General features: G+C 40.7%; 1 protein-coding gene across 5 annotated transcripts in view; it reads left to right on the top strand.

The window, feature by feature from the left end:
* baiap2a (BAR/IMD domain containing adaptor protein 2a) overlaps positions 1-16582 on the top strand; it is a 51934-nt gene that overhangs the window by 30377 nt on the left and 4975 nt on the right. For all 5 annotated transcript variants that reach the window (XM_042393574.1, XM_042393577.1, XM_042393575.1 and 2 more), the window contains exons 5-13: positions 1053-1124; positions 3792-3929; positions 11265-11417; positions 13164-13406; positions 13710-13941; positions 14130-14331; positions 14458-14526; positions 14616-14769; positions 15028-15065. In XM_042393574.1, coding sequence (XP_042249508.1) covers positions 1053-1124; positions 3792-3929; positions 11265-11417; positions 13164-13406; positions 13710-13941; positions 14130-14331; positions 14458-14526; positions 14616-14769; positions 15028-15065 — 1301 coding nt within the window. The remainder of the gene's footprint in view (positions 1-1052; positions 1125-3791; positions 3930-11264; positions 11418-13163; positions 13407-13709; positions 13942-14129; positions 14332-14457; positions 14527-14615; positions 14770-15027; positions 15066-16582) is intronic.

Raw genomic sequence — 16582 nt, 5'->3', positions numbered from 1 at the left:
ACAGATCAATCAATAATGAAAATAATTGTTAGCTGCAGTCCCACAGTTTTGTCTCTGAGCTCTCGAAGCCCTGTGGGCAGTGCAATGGATACACGGCAATTAAATGAACATGAACTCATATTGAATGAACAGACATGCTGAGTTCGTATAAACCCTTATGCCTAACACAGATGGTGGCTGGGGATGAAAGTGAGTTAATTGAAGAGTGGGGCATCCTGGGAAATATGCTTGTTTGCTGCGTTATCCACAGTTGGCATCAAGTTCATTATGGTGTGTTCCCCCTTCATTTAAGCAGCCTCTAAAGGATATGTTCATTGTTTTTTTTTCAAGTCTTTCTTAATTTTACTTCCATCTTATACTCACTGCCCCTATGTACATAATCATTCCTGTTCTCCACACTGGCACTGCCAGAGTTATCTCATCCAACATGTGTCAAATTCCTCAAAAAAGATTCATAGTTCTCACTCTGCACAATGTGATGCCTCATCAGTCTGAGTTAGCCAATTCAAGATTGAAGATTAATGTAATAAATGTAGACACATATATTGTTGTTACACATCAAGACCACTTAACTTAAATTTAGATTTTCCATTTAGTTCATTTGGAAAAAAAAATCTATGCATTAAGAACATTTTCTGACCAAAGGGAAATAAAACAATACCAACAGAGGTAAACTGTTGTTGCATAACTGATGTTATAGCTAACAATACATTTATAGAAGTTAATGTTACCAGATATTTAAAATATCTTGCTGGCTCTCCAGGCAGGTCAGTTTACAATCTAGTGACTAAATATTGTGTCAGATAGCACTGAATCAGTAACAGTGACTCTGATTTGCAAACTGAGAGAGGCTTCACAGGCCAGGACTTTGTTGGTAAATATTTATTCAGTAACTGATTCAATGAGGATAGCATATGTAATTTAATTGCTTATTGGTCTATTGTACACAAGTTAACGTGGAACCCTCTGTATCTACATGCAGCATCTATGATTTTGTCATTGACATATCTTTCATTACTGTTATTTAACTGTTTTTGTGCTTTTCTCCCTAGTTGAAATCCTTCCACAATGAGCTTCTCTCTGAGCTGGAGAAGAAGGTGGACCTGGATGCTCGTTATCTGACTGTGAGTATCTGATTGGCTCGCTCTCCCAAAGCCAGCCGCGATCCAATAAGTGCGCTCCATATTTTAGTACTTTATGTTATGTTACGTCAGATCTATTACGGCTTAATTTGACTGAAGTGATAACAGAGATGGAGGTGAAGCTGTGTTTTAACATCTCGATCAGAGTCTGTCTCTAAGACAATTAGAGAGGATGCGTCTGTGAAAAGAGATGCTTTGAAATAACATTTCATGTCTACTCACCCGTCAAGGGTAGACTGATTATAATAAACCCCTCCTGGTGTGTGTGTAAGCACTATGGAGCTGGTCTACATGTGATATCTTTAGAATGAGTGGGTTGCAGCCTCAGTGTAGAACGGCACTGCTGCGGCACAGCTACTCACACACACACACGTGATACAATATTGGTTTTAATATTAAATGGACAGAAGGTTGTATATGAGTCACTTATGCGTGTTAAGTTAACAGAGGGACTTATCACTAATATCCGATCCTGTGTCAGGTTTAGTTCAAATGAAAGTCGTGAGTGTTTCTCTCTACCTGATCTCCAAGTAATCTTTTGACTCTACACATCTGCCAAATTTGTGTTTGCTGTCTAAATTGAAGTGGAAAATGTATGGAAATGTTTCACGCAAGAATATTCTCCAAGCTTCAACAAGCCTCCTACATTAGTTCTGATGCATCAACCATTTCAGACATTTTTATCTCAGCATATCCCTGAGGTTTTAACATCCATTACTTATAATGAATTTCCTACAGATCTGCCGCAGTGATAATAGCAATCATTTTGCTTCAGACTTTGTGAATTAATCATCTGAAATTTTGACTCTGTTCAAAGCTTTCTGTTTTCCAAGACTGAAGTGTGTGTGTGTGTGTGTGTTCCTCTATTCCCAGCAGTGCATCTCTCTCTGTTCTCCCTCTGTCTCTTATCTCTCTTCTTTTGTCTCACATAATGGCTTACCCGGGGTTTTACAACACTCATCAGTCATTCACTGAGGCCAGAATTTAGGCATAAACCTAAATTACAAAAACAGCACATAGATTAGCAACGAAGAGAAGGATTTCTGGCAGATCGGCCTTTACAGATAAGGGTCAGATTCTCCAAGTGTACCAAAGTTCATCCACTGTCCACTCTGTTTCTAATCAGATTGAATCAAGCTGTTATCTGTCTGCAGTAGCAGCCAGTGATTGAGAGTTGTGGATACGGGCACTGGCAACAAAAGTCAACAGGCTTTTGCTCTGTTAATTAGAAGCAGCATTCCAGCTCAGTGAGGCAGATACTTGGGATATTATCTTGTTTACCTAATATGACCCAGCAAACTAGAGGCAAACTTTTCACAGTAGCCAATATTGTCTTCTCTTAGCCATTATTGTGATATGCTGCTGATTTTCAACTGGGGAAACTCCATTTCTGGGAATGAAATTGTAGATATGAATAGCAGAGAAAGCCATATTGGTTGTGCTGCTTTACCTCGAAGACTATGAGAGGATTCATTGTTATTGTTGAGTCATTGTTATATGGTTACAAAGACGACACCTGTGTAAAGGAATGTTTTGTTGATTTTGTGTGGAAATGTATTGAACAAATCAAAGTTTCTGACTTGGAAAATTGATTAACAGTAGATAAAATTAAGAAAAAACATTGGCTGCACTCAGTGATTGAGAAAGCTAAACACAGTTAATCCTTGGAAAACTCTGTGAGGTAGCTAGAAGAGGTTTCCAGTGTAGTTCAGGCCTACAGAGCTTATACAACCCTCCTCTGTTATGAAATCCACACAGTATGTCATACTGTTAGTCTTCCAGTGAAGTTCAGTCTGGTCAGTGTCAGTCTTCCGGCTTCTTTTCTGCTCCTTTTTCAGCCAAACAATACCTAGAGGGATACCTTCATCCTAAATGTCTTACAGTATGCAAATGTGGGTGTTGAACCCTCATGCATGAGCTCTCCTCCGCCAATTTCGCCTCATACTGAAACCACATGAGCTTTGTCACACCAGACACAGTTACTATAGCAACAGAGCTAGTACAGCACGGAAACAAAGCTGTTTTTCTCAATAAATAAATAATTAAATAAGCAAATTAAATGAATTAAATTAATTTTGGATGTAAAAAGGACAAGGCCGGTCGTTTTGCTCGTTCTACAAAAACACATTTGTTTTAACTTTCCAGGCTGCCACTGATTTCTGTTTATTTCACCGAAATCTACTTGAAACCTGCTTGAAATTAGTTATCAGTTACGGTAGATGTTTTAAGAGGCACAATCATGAGATGTGTTGCTGCATAATCAAACCTAGAAGAGAAATAATAAGCAAACATTACGCCTGTAAAGGATCATCTGAATCTGCTTGTTCCTTTCATTAAAAAGACTGCTCTCGGATGTCATAGCGCTCCACAAGGAGTTCAAAACAATCCCTGCTCGCATCTGAAGTACCACACAACAGTAATGAAGGTAAAATCCTAGATAGCAAGCAAGGTTCAACACTCTGCAAGGTAATTTCCATAGTACAGTGAAGATAATTGAATCAAGTGAATCTTTGTAAGCTTGGAAATTAGTTTAAAAAGTTTTTGAAAAAGTACTGGCAACGCTGTTATGTATTCACCCTGGCTTTTTTAATTTGTGGTCCCACAAGAGGTCTAATTTTGTTCTTGTGCACTGCTTGTTGCCCCATGTAGGCTGCCCTGAAGAAATACCAGATGGAACACAAAAGCAAAGGGGAGAGTCTGGAGAAGTGCCAGGCTGAACTGAAGAAACTGCGCAGGAAGAGCCAGGGCAGCAAGAACCCCTCCAAGTACGGAGAGAAGGAGATGCAGGTGAGCCTCTTGCTGGGGTTTTGCACGGAGCCTATTATAACTTTAGGACTCGATTAGAAGGAAGATGCCTCAGATGACCATCAGTTTGGAAAAATCGACCTTTTTCACAGCAGATATTTTGACGCATCATAGCAGGAAAATCATTAACGGTGGCTTAGTTCCATTTAGGTGTCCAATGAGGCCTTACTGGTGAACCATCATGCATCATCATCAATACAAGGGTCATGAATTTAGAAAAAAGCGAAATGGGATCCAGCCATCATTAACGTCATTAATCATACTTGTGCTTTTCCTGCTTTCATGTCAAAATGTCTGCTGTGAAAAAGGTCCAAAATCATAGGACACAAAACTGAGAAAATATAAGACTCTCAAGTTTTGTAGCAATGCTGCACTTAATTTTAGTTTGAGTTTGTATGCATGTGGGTGACTGTTGGATTCATGAGTCTTGCAAAATAATGACTTTATTCTTCATAAAGTAAAGTAAAATGCACAAAACAGCGAGGATGGGGGTGGAGGCAGTGGCGACGAAATGCCCTGAGTGGGAGGGCAAATAGTGGAGGTTTGATTATGAATCGTGTGCCCCGGCTGATCTTTAGTGCATCTACACACATGCGGCAAGCACACAGACACACACGAGGAAAATATAAGGGTTTTAAAAGGGTTTTAATAGAATGAGTAAAAATATACACCACAAAATAGCTGACTCAATTATCCAAAGAGGAGTGGATTAGATGGCCAACTTCTAAAGATATTATGACAGTTCAAAATAAAACCTCACTGCAGAATGCTGTTATTTACCAATGTTTTAATATCAGAGAATTTGGTTACATAAATAGAAGAGTAATTATTGTTTTGTCAGTATTTAAGTGTTATATTAAGTCTTCTTAACTAACTTTACTCGCAGTTGTTTATTATAGGATTCTGCTGTAAGTGTTAATATTGACATTTTTGTGATGCTAAGGCTTGAAGGAGAGCTTTGTATGAACATGTCATGTGTGCAATTGAGCAAACCCAATTCAAGTGCATGCTTGTGTAACTACTGTAACGTGTGGATGAAATGTTTGATGACATTTTTTTTTTTTTTTTTTAATCGAGAACAAGGTTTTTTTGCCACACTCTTCCGTTTCCAGGAATCTAGACAGCCAACATTTCAAACCTGTCAAAAAGGTTATGTGTCAAACCGAAAACAGTCACCTGACCGACTGGGGGATCAAAGCAGTGTTTGCTTTTGGAGTCATCATTTATGGGATTATTTCCATAGCAAAGCAACCTCTGACAGAGCAGCTTAAGTGTAATGAATTTTGATGAGTTGAAATTAGTTTAATGCACGCATCAGCCCTTCAGCGTTAGACATAACATAATTACTTATCTTTCACATTTAGTTTTCCATCACTTCAGTGCCTACTTGCCAGGGGAAGTAGCCACAGTGTACTCTGTCTACATAGACACACACACACACGTGGGTCTGCAAATACACCATCTGTGTTAACCCCCCCTATTGTAGGCCTTCGCTGTGGTGTTGTGTCTTTGTTTAGTTCTGTAGCCAGCGTTACTGTCAAACTGTGAAAAATGACACAGCAGAAAATGGCATCAGTGTGACTGCTGCTCCTTCACATGGGTTTCACTGGAAACTGGAAGTCTGACTGCCTGGAGGGATGGAGGAAAAAATCTCAAACAGGTCAAGGCTTGCAGGGTAATTACTGAGCTGCTCTTGGTGTGGCTGTGAAGTCAGGCAATGACAGAATCAGATCGATAGCTGCACCAGAAACATGTGTCTATCAACACTTACTGTTGAATATTTTGTAGAGTTCATTAGGTACAAAAACTTCGCTCCTTACACACCTCCTCTTTCCAGAGTTAACATACAATCACAAACACACATGCGTGCATTTTGTGCTGGGATGGTTATGGCAGTGCTGGATTGATCTGACTGCGGTGTCATATTGAGTTTGTTCCACCGTGTCAGGGGTGCCATGTGGAGATAAAGTGTCATCTGAAGGCATCAAAGTCTGCAGTGTGTGTGTGCAGTGGCCTAGTTTTGCATGGAATTGTTTGGAAGGGGTGTTTGAATGCACTAAACCAGAAAAATCTCAGTCAAGAATGGAAAGTTGTTACACATACTGTACCTGTCTGTCTAATCATGCCTCATGTTTTGGATAATTAGACCTCTCTTTGTTTTCTAGTATCACATTAAGCACAATTTGATGAACAGAAACAGGAATGCAGGCATCATATTTTGAAAACTAGTAGGACATAAACAGGAATATTTTAAATAACTCAACTTACAAGTCTAAAACCTGATTAGGGCCCCTAGAGGTGGTAATGTTCATTATACCACAAAAGAGCCTTATGAGTAGTGGGACTAATTTGAAGATTGGGGATATGAAAAACAATGAAAGGCCTTGTTTGCAATATTTAAATTTTTGTCCTAATGGTGCAAGAGGAAAGCTCATACAGTTTCCACAAAGGAAAGATTCATATTCTTGGCATTTCTTGATAATCTTGGCATTTTTATATTTCATGTGTTAAAATTTATGATTTGGCCTATGAGGGTCAGAGAGTTACTAAAATCACCAGCATTCATCCTCTGGGAACCATTAATGTTAACAGAAGATTTCATAGAATAACCTTAGACATATAACCTTATGACTGCTGTCATAAGGTTTCAAGACACAGTGGCATGACTGAAGTGCTGAGATATTATTAACTGATGGTAGCACCAGACAGAAGTCAAGGGTTCACCAAAAGCTTTAGGCTTTAACTTATGGGGACTAGGATACCACACTATTAGTTGATATAATACAATGTCTTGCTGCGGACAAGAGTAGATGGAGGGATCGACATCACCATTCTTAGGCCCAACCAATAGCATGACAAAAAACCCAACGTTTTTAAATTGGTGCATATTGGACATCCAGAGTAGTAGAATTACTTCACACGTTTGCAGAGTCTGTATGACTCATCAATTGAGCCCATCTGTGCAGAGGAACAAGCTCATCAGGCTCTGGACTCATAACGTACAGTCAGTTAGCAGGGAAAAGAAAAATTAATCTCCCTTTCTCATTTTTTCTGCCTGCTCACTTTCACTGATCATATCATAGCTGTGGGCGTGTGGGAGAAAAGTCAACCCGTTTGTGCTGGATTCTCCCCCCGGGGGAAGACGAAACGCAGAGAGGGAGAGACCTCTGCACTCTCACAAGACCTGCGCTGCACAATGATGCTCGTCCACCTAGAAATGCTTAGATAGTGACTGATTACAAATATCTAGCCTAAAAGTGTTAAGTTTAATTTATGCGGACCAGAATGGGTGCTAGGAGGCAAGTAAAAGTTGCTCAAGATTTCATCCTCTCCCACCACATCTGTGTTATTTTAGCAGATGAGAAGCACTAAGTTTTTTTTTTTTTTTTAATCTTCTCTCTTTTCATTAAAAAGTAAAGGATGTCTGAACGCAGTCTGGCAGCAGACACAGATGGCGACCGCATCTCATTGAGAGCCTCATCGCTCTCTCCCTCCTTCTCTCTCTCTCTCTCTCTCTCTCTCTCCCTCCCTCCCTCCCTCTCTCACTTTTTGCTGTTGTCTCTCCCACTTCTCTGTCTGTCTCTTTGCCTATCTGTCCTCCCCCTCCCTATTCTCTCTTGTCTTCAGACACTTTCACTGTGCCATCTCATCAATGGGCAAAGCCCCTGCCAAAATGCTAATCAGCTCATTATGTAGTTCAGTGGAGTGGACCAAGGTACTGTAGAAAGAGTTTTCATCTAGACAAACTCCTTTACACTGCATAGGCTGTTAATAAGAGTCCAGACAGAGAGAAAGAGATGGAGTTCAGGATTCTGTATTAATGTCACAAGCTGTCTGATAAGTTCAGTTTCTTCAGCTTGATGTCATAAAAATTGAAAAGTTGGAATCAGATGCATGCATTCATACAGATGCAGAAAAAAGGTGTTATTGACGTGCAAGCGCAGGAGATGAGCAATGACAAACACACACATGCAGTATATTCATGCATGCACTGTAGGTGTAGGTGTTTTCTGTTGTGCCCTGGAGCATTACAATACAATTCTTCTGATTCCAAAGAGTGCTGATGATGAAGGAACAGATTAGCAGATCTAAGCAGCTTTTTACTGTGCAGGGAAAAGCTTCTGAATCCCCACAGGAACGAAAGAGAATATAAACAGCTTTGTTGTTGTGAATCCTATGTTTTTGCCTTTTTAAGGGTGTGAATCCCTTCTTTCCCAGTACTTGCAATTACTGGAAACAGTGTTGGTGGGAAGTGCGATAAATAGTGCATACTTTGTTGGTTTATTAAGATGTTGCCCTGAATATGTCAACGTAAAGGGATACTCACAAAAAGGCGGTGATGCTGTTCTCTTTAGGTCTAATGCAGGTTTCATTTATATTCATAACCTTTGTAAAACAAGTCATTCTAGCTGTGATGTAACCTGAGGTCACTCGGTTATAATAGTGGCTGGTGTCTGCCTTGGCTTTTCCCACTGCACTCATTGTCTTGGGTTACTTTGGTGACCTTTTTAAATGGTTAGAGAATTGGGCCATGTGGATTTGACAAGAGGAGAGGGCACACTGGTTGAGCCGCTCCTATTAGCTCTGCTTAGAAGTGCTAGAGAGGCCAGCAGACTGTGAGTCAGAGGCTGCAAGAAAACAGAAGGGTCACTCCACCAGAGAGACTTAGAGAGAGAAGGAGCAGCCAAGTTGGCTGTGATCTTTAAATGGTTGTTATGTTGCTTCCTTGATGTAAGACCCATTCACAAATGTTATTGCCGGAGTGTGTGTGTGTGCGTGTTTGTGTGTGTGCGCTCGCTAGACATTTTCTCACCATGGCATATTTCTCCCTTCTTTCTTTATTCTTTCTCTGCAGTATGGGGTATGACTCATACCAAAACAAAATCACTATCTTTAACTTTTACACAGGAGAGAAAATGACAAGGGGCGGAAAAAAGATTTCAACTTGGCAGCTCCGGTGGCATATCTACAGTAGCATGACTTTGCTCCTCCCTTCCCAACCCACCGCATTGAGGCAATGCTCGGGTCTTTAACTGAATGCTGTGCCTTGAAAGAAATAGAACTAACTGAACCAGTTTCAAAGCTCTTAATTTGAGCTTAAGGTGTACAGAAAGAACAGAATAAGGTCAGGTTGCTCTCTGGAGAAAAGGGGATTTAACACCTAGGCTTGGGCGGTATCAGTGTATTATACTGTACCAGGGTATTAAGAAATCCCGAAGGTATGATTTTCAATACTGTCAAAAATACAGACGCTCTTCCTTCTATTAAAGTGATACAGAGATCCTTTATTGAGGCGTATTGTAGTGCACAGCACGCGCCACCAGAGGTCAGTCTCTACTGGTGGAACAGGCAGCTGAGCTGACGAAGATGGCGACTGCCATATTTGTATTAGTATTTTGGGTTTAGTCCCAAATACCACATATAACTTTATCTTGAGATGACTTAGCCACATGATATTATTCAACTGCCAGTCTGCCACCACCATCCGCACATCATCTCCATTCAGCCCACTGATGTGTCAGTATCCGCCACAGCAACAAGTGTCACCACATCCTCCAGTAAGAATCTATGGAATAAGGGCACTTATTTCATATCTCGTCATTATTCTATGGGCCATAAGTATTTAAACCGAGCAAGACTTGTCTAAGTAGGCTAACTGCATATTATCCACACAGCACTGTAAGCTAGACAATGTCATACATACATATACTGTATACCCCAGTGAAATGTCAGGAAGGTATGAACAAATAGATACCGCCCAAATCTATTATCATCCTTTCATCCTTCTCTTGCTTGACTTGACAACTTGTCTCAGTGGATTTGTGTAATAATTTAGGTAGATTTCTTCCAGTGCTTGGTTGGTACAATAAGCAGAAGGCCTTTCCTCAAATTGTTTGTGTTCAGTATCATTTAACCACTTGAAATATTCCCCCACACTTGAAATTCCAATGAAGTAACCTCGGGGCTGTTGGCAGTGAGGAAGTAGTGTTCTCTGGTGGTACTAAATGAAATGCATCTGAACTATGTGGTGGCACCACAGTATTTTACATTTGGCCGCAGGGAGGTACTCCAACTTTAGATACTTCGTTAGTGTTTTCATCAGTATTTGTGGAATATAATGTGAAACCTCCTGAAATCGTATCTAATGCTCTGGGAAAAGCTGAACTATTAATCACACCACAGCAACAACAAGTCACCCAACACTACGGTTTATGTTTCTCTCTTTTCTCCCACAGAGACTAAAAAGCCAGCATTATTTGTATACCAACATAAAATTGTGTGCATGCTTATTTGCTTCAGGTTGTAAATGAGAAGCATACCCCTCAATGAAATTCAAACCAAATGCCAAATCAAACAAACGCAAGTGAATATAACACACTCTTCTGGGTCAGTATTTATCAGCAGATGTCACAGTATCAAAGCCATGAAGCTGGTCTCAGTTCAGTTGGCCTACTTTAAGACACTAACTAAAACTTTCAGCGAGCATCTACCAACATTCAAACTCTGCTTTTGTAAATACAGTGAATGCACACACTCATTAAAAAACACCTACAGTAAATGTCATTTCCTCTTCAAAACAGGACTCCCTGTAGCTTCTCACCACTGCGCTGACCGTTATGTGTGCATGTGTGTGTTGTTGGTGAACTCAGTGAGACAGTTCCCACTGACATTTCCCGTTTTTAGAGAGCTCATGCTAAGACAAACTGACAGCACTGGATCTCGCTCTCTTTCTGTCACTGTTACTCACTCTTATACACACATTAACACAGCTGTTATTGTTAGCTGTTGTTATTGTCCAACATGTAAAATGGATTAGCGGGTCTTAGTGAGCAGTTCCTTCTCCACCCTGTGGGATCGTCATTCATGATTGCCTTGCCTCTGGAGCACTTGGCAGTGAAAGTCTGTCCAGAGAAAGTTACTGACTAAGGCTCTCTTCTTGCACTACTGTTACTGCAAAGGTACACTTAACCCCCTTATTGCTCCAGTGGAGCTATGCAGTGATTGATAGTACAAGACTGTGCTGTACTGAGTGCCATTCAGTTGTGAATGTGTTGTGTGAATTTGCAACAGGGTGTTTTTAGTTATAAGTTCAAGTTATAAGTCTATATAAGAACTTCTGTCCATTGGCCTAAATGTAAAATGTGTCCTTTGACATTTTTTCCTAAGATATGAAGGACCTACTGTGCACCAATAACCAAAATGTCTTTCTCACTGTCTCAGCAAGAAACTCTATATGAGCGATAATTGGACAAATTGGACAACTCTGTAGATATTGTGTTTAAAAGTGGACCTGTGTTATTGTATGTTCCCCTTTAGTTTGTGGAGACCATCAGCAGTAAGCAGACTGAGCTGGATACCTTCATCGCTGAGGGATACAAAACAGCCTTGTCTGAGGAGCGTCGCAGGTACTGCTTTCTGGTGGACCGCCAGTGTGCTGTGGCCAAGAACAGCAGCGCATACCATGGCAAGGTAAGGGTCACTTCACCACCAAGAGGATAAAAATAAAAAAAAATCTCCTACTATCCTAGAATGATAAAGACAGACATGAATATCATAGGATAGATCAGGACATATTTACAGTTCACAGTGGAGCTTTGTTGCTGGACATAACCTCAGTTACTAACCAAGCTTAGTCTGTCATGAGTGTTTTTGGTCTTTGTACATATTTTCTGTCTATTATGTTCAAAATGAATGTGCAGAGCTGGACAACATAGGTCAGTTTACAAGACTGAACTTTTTCCTTTTGTGCTTTTGTGTTGACTCTAGCCGACTACTCTCCATCTGTCATGTCCATTTTATTTGAAACTCACCTGCTCTAGACCATTGTTCAGCAAAAAGCGCATACTAGCAGATATATAATTCAAAGTCACATTAGCTTTGACCGCTCATAGAGACCTCTTCGTTTTAAAAATTCATTAAGACTGTAGACAATGCCCAGCTGACAGGCATATCTGAAGCTGTAATCCATCATTGCACCTTCAAGCGTCTGGCCACCTTTTTGTGTAGCAAACTGCCTCGCTCTCTCAGTTCATAAAAGGAACTTGATAGGAAAAGGTATCAAAATGCTGAATCTGGAGCAAGATGGATAGAAATCAAAGCACAGTGCGCTGAACAGGACGTGAATTGCTAACTGTTTCTTATCCATATTGTTTACAACAACAGTCGCTGAAACATTTTGTGACAGGTCCTTGTTATTTTCACATTGCTGCTGACATTTGTAGCAAAGAACCTTTGAAACCAGATTCACCCTATATCATACCATCAAAGTTTATGGAGCGTTATTTAGTCAAATGTATTTTTTTCATAGGAAATGTTTGTTGTGGTTTGTCTGTCTCTTTGTGTACTACACATGTACGCCTATCCAGTACTCGAGAATATCAAATTATTGGGTAATAGAGTACATCAGTCTGCTGGGATTACTGGTGGGCGTGAACTGTCAGCCTGAAGATGTGGCTAGAGGAGGACTCTCTCTGTGTGTGTGTGTGTGTGTGTGTGTGTGTGTGTGTGTGTGTGTGTGTGTGTGTGTGTGTGTGTGTGTGTGTGTGTACTGCGTGGCTGCATCCTTTTTCAACATGGAGTCTAGTCATTAATCAGGATGGGGGTGTGCGTGGGAAGAGTTCACCTTCAACAAACTGAAGAACCCTCTCCCAGAGGGTTCCTAGTGTGTGTTTGTCTGAGTGCAAGATCTGTGTGTGTGTGTGTGTGTGTGTGTGTGTGTGAGAGAGAGAGAGGGATGGAGACAGAAATAGATGGAGAGAGCTACAAATTAACACATACAAAAGGACAAAATTGTCTGTGTTTTGTATGTGTGTGTGTGTGTGTGTGCGCATGTATACTGTACAATCATTCTGTCCATTAAACTCTATCTCTATATTTGTAGAAAGAACAACAATGTCCACAGGCTGTGAGTTACTGCAGTGGGCAGCTTGGTTATATGTTATCCTGTCCCACTGCCTCACCCACGCAGCACATTATCATAGTTGTGCAAAGGGCAGTGGTCAAGGATACACAGTAAGGAAAAACCTTTGAGGACTAAATGTTTTTTTACAGAATAGAGAGCTATTGAAGGTATATCAAAGAAAATTCTTCATGCTTTTTTTCCCTTGTCACATTACAGCTGTATCAAAAACTCACTTCTCCGACAGTAATACTGCATAGTGTCTGTTTGTATTTATTTTTTGTTTTGTTTCTCAAATCTGTCCTTGCTCCTTGCAGGGTAAAGACCTTCTGACCCAGAAGATTCCAGTGTGGCAACAAGCCTGTTCAGATCCCAACAAGCTGCCAGAGAGGGCCATGTTGCTGGCCCAGCAGATGGGCTCTGCCGCACTTGGGGGCACAAGCCCCCTGCATACCTCCAAATCCAACCTGGTCATCTCAGACCCCATCCCCGGAGCCCAGCCTCTTCCTGTGCCTCCAGAGCTGGCTGTCTTTATGGGCAGTGGCCTTGGACACCCAGCGGTGAGTTTAGGAGATGCAAGGCTTCATATTTGTCTTTTGTGTCTTTTCTTTTTCTTATAGTTTGTATATTACTGCTTCATACAGATGACCAAAATAAACCAGAACAAATGACTCATCTCAGTCTAGTCCGACAGATTAGACTCAGGTGAACTCTTAATTGACATTTCTTCAAAGTCAACTCAAGTTATAGTTTATCTTTTTTTTAATCAGTGTGAATTAATAGAAATGCAGCATATGTTAATCATAATATATCACATCAGCTCTGTTTACTCATAAATCCATATGTCCGCTGGTTCATTCCAGAGGCTGATGGGCCCTGATGGTATGTCCATGGTCAATGGGACAACAGGAGTCCACGGTGAGGAATATTGGACGGATGGAGGAAATATGTCTGTGTCTCAAGTCAGGCCTTCGTCTCCTCAGACCCAGGCGCAGGGCCCGTCCCAGGCTCAGCCTCAGAGACAGGTCAGCGATGTCTACTCCAACACCCTCCCTGTCCGCAGGCCTGCCCCCGCCAAGAATAAGAACCCCGTGGGTAAGAAGATAATCCAAACGCTGCTTGAATCTAATGAGAAACAGTAGCATTACAGGAAGAAAGACATAGAGAAAGACATAAATGTTACCTTTAGTTGTCACTGCAGACTCCAGTTATTTAGAGCATTTATGACTCTGGGACTGAATATTATGTCTCTGACCATTATCTCTGTCTACAAAACTCCTAAGGAGAGACACGGACCCTGCCCAGGTCTAGCTCCATGGCAGCAGGCCTGGAAAAGAACGGGCGCTCTCGTGTCCAGGCCATCTTCTCCCACGCCGCGGGTGATAATAGCACCCTGCTCAGCTTCTCCGAGGGAGATGTCATCACCCTTCTAGTGCCTGAAGCTCGCGACGGTTGGCACTATGGGGAGAACGAGAAGAACAAAATGTAAGTAATATATTAATTTATTCTATTTTGCCTGAATCCCTACTGTGTCTTTGGATAAATATGTTTCCAGTGTTTAAGTACAGTGAATGTAGAGTTTAAGTTTAACAAGGTCTTCGCTTTTCTCAGGCGTGGCTGGTTCCCCTTCTCCTATACACGTGTGCTGCCTGAGAGTGACAATGAGAAGCTCAGAGTGAAGTATGTAGCGGTTCTCAATCATACATCATGTCAGCTAAATGAGCCCGAATGAGTGTAAGTCTGAGGCCTTTATTTTCTTCCTGTCCCAGCCTGCATCATGGGAAAAGTAGCAGCACAGGGAACTTGTTGGAGAGTGATGCATCACTGCCCACCCCTGACTACGGCCTGACCGCCCGACTGCTGGCACAGAGCCTAGCACAGTCCCGCCCACGCCCCTACAGCATGGCAGGCTTTGGCACACAGGTAGGTACAATTTGACATGTGTAGTATCTGTGAACAATACAATTTTACACTTGTTACACTCGCTCAGTTAATTTGTAGCCCCCATCTGGTTAAGTTTTATGTTGCATAATTGAATATGAGTAATCCTGCAGTAACTGAAAAGCAGACTTCTGCTTAGTTTCTGCTTCCACCTAGTGTATGTTTTTAAGTATAGCACATACTTCAATCCAAGGTATCTATGCACACAAAGTGAAAAATGTTATTTTTGATCTTTTTCAGCCTGCTATTGAGGATTATGATGGTCGCTTTGCCACAAGGTAAGTGCCTTTTCTGACCTTCCTTTTAAGTAATTATATGACTGCTGCTGACATCTGAATCATTTGACTTGGAAAGTGTAATGAAAGGTGTGCTCTATCACAAGACAAAGGCATGAGAGCCAGTCTCTTTCACCTGAGCTACAACATGCTTGAACACTCAAGAGACAGCAAGGCAATGGCTAAACATGTGCTATGTCCCAATTAAATGCTCCATACAAAATTCTTAGCAGGATGTAGTATACACAAAAAAGTCAGTATGCATACTGAAAAATGCTTGATTTGTTAGTGCGCTGTTGATGCACACCATTGTAATAATTGTCATAATGCAATGCACAAAGAACATGGACTAGTTACCCACAGCTGCAGAAAATAAAATTAATTGTAGATGGTGATTAGACAGCTTGAGAAAGATGCAAATGAAATCTCAATAAATTATTTTGTAGCTTTCTCTCAGTTAAATTCAACTGGCAGTGACATCTCAAAGTGCCAAATGGATTGACGTCTGATTGCATCATTTTATGCTAGCACAAAATATGGAAGTACTTTGATATCGTACCTAGCTGCAGAAAGAGTATATTATGACAGTTGAATACATACTGTATGCAGTAAGTATGGCGTATGGATTTGGGACACCTTGTTAGACTCCTGCATTTTGTTAACACTGAGGCAAACCTATTACAGTTCCACGCAGTGTCAAAAACAAAGTACACATTTATATAGTATGAGTAGAGTAGGGCTGGAGTATTTTTATTCTTGATTGCTGTCTTTAATTTTTTTTATTATTTTTTTATTTTTCGATTAATCCTTAAATGTCAGAAAATCTTAACTAATGTCAATCACAATCCTGTTGAGTCGTCTTCAGATTATTTGTTTTGTCTGACCAACAGTCCATAACCCAAATATATTAAATTTATAAGGATATAAAAAAGTGAAAAGCAGCAAATCCTCACATCTTAGAAGCCGTAACCAAAGAATGTTTGGGGTTATTTTTTTGCTCGATAAATGAACAATTAATCAATAATCAAAATAGTTGGCCATTGATTTCCTTTCCATCAACTAAATGAAGTAGGACTAATGAGGATTCTAATTAAGCTCAAGCAATGAATTTCATTTTGCTGTAGTGTTAAAATCCCCACCTCATCAGATATGCACAGTGTTTCCTTTGAATATATATATTTTTTTTACTGTGTCCTCTGTCTTTTCCTCTTTGCTCTTGCTTATTTTACTTTTTTAATAGCTCTTTAAAGTAATGAATGCAGTATAGCGGGCTGAGTGTCTCAGTTTATTGTCAGAGTGCTCTTGGCCCAGTATATTTGAACTGTAATCCTATCAAGTCCTTGCTGAGTCACTAGGGTTGTTTGAGGTTAGCGTTAGGAATTATGCTGTGCCCTGTTTCTGTCCAATCAGGGAGTACATCCGTGTGTACGTGTGTGTGTGTGTGTGTGTGTGTGTGTGTGTGTGTGTGTGTGTTTATATATTTGTATATGTGTGTATTTGTGGGAGAGACGCTGTGTGTG

This window comes from Thunnus maccoyii, chromosome 18, assembly GCF_910596095.1.
Source record: "Thunnus maccoyii chromosome 18, fThuMac1.1, whole genome shotgun sequence".
Classification (NCBI taxonomy): domain Eukaryota; kingdom Metazoa; phylum Chordata; class Actinopteri; order Scombriformes; family Scombridae; genus Thunnus; species Thunnus maccoyii.
The sequence above is the reverse complement of the archived record's forward strand: the minus strand, read 5'-3'. Positions and strand labels throughout refer to the sequence as shown.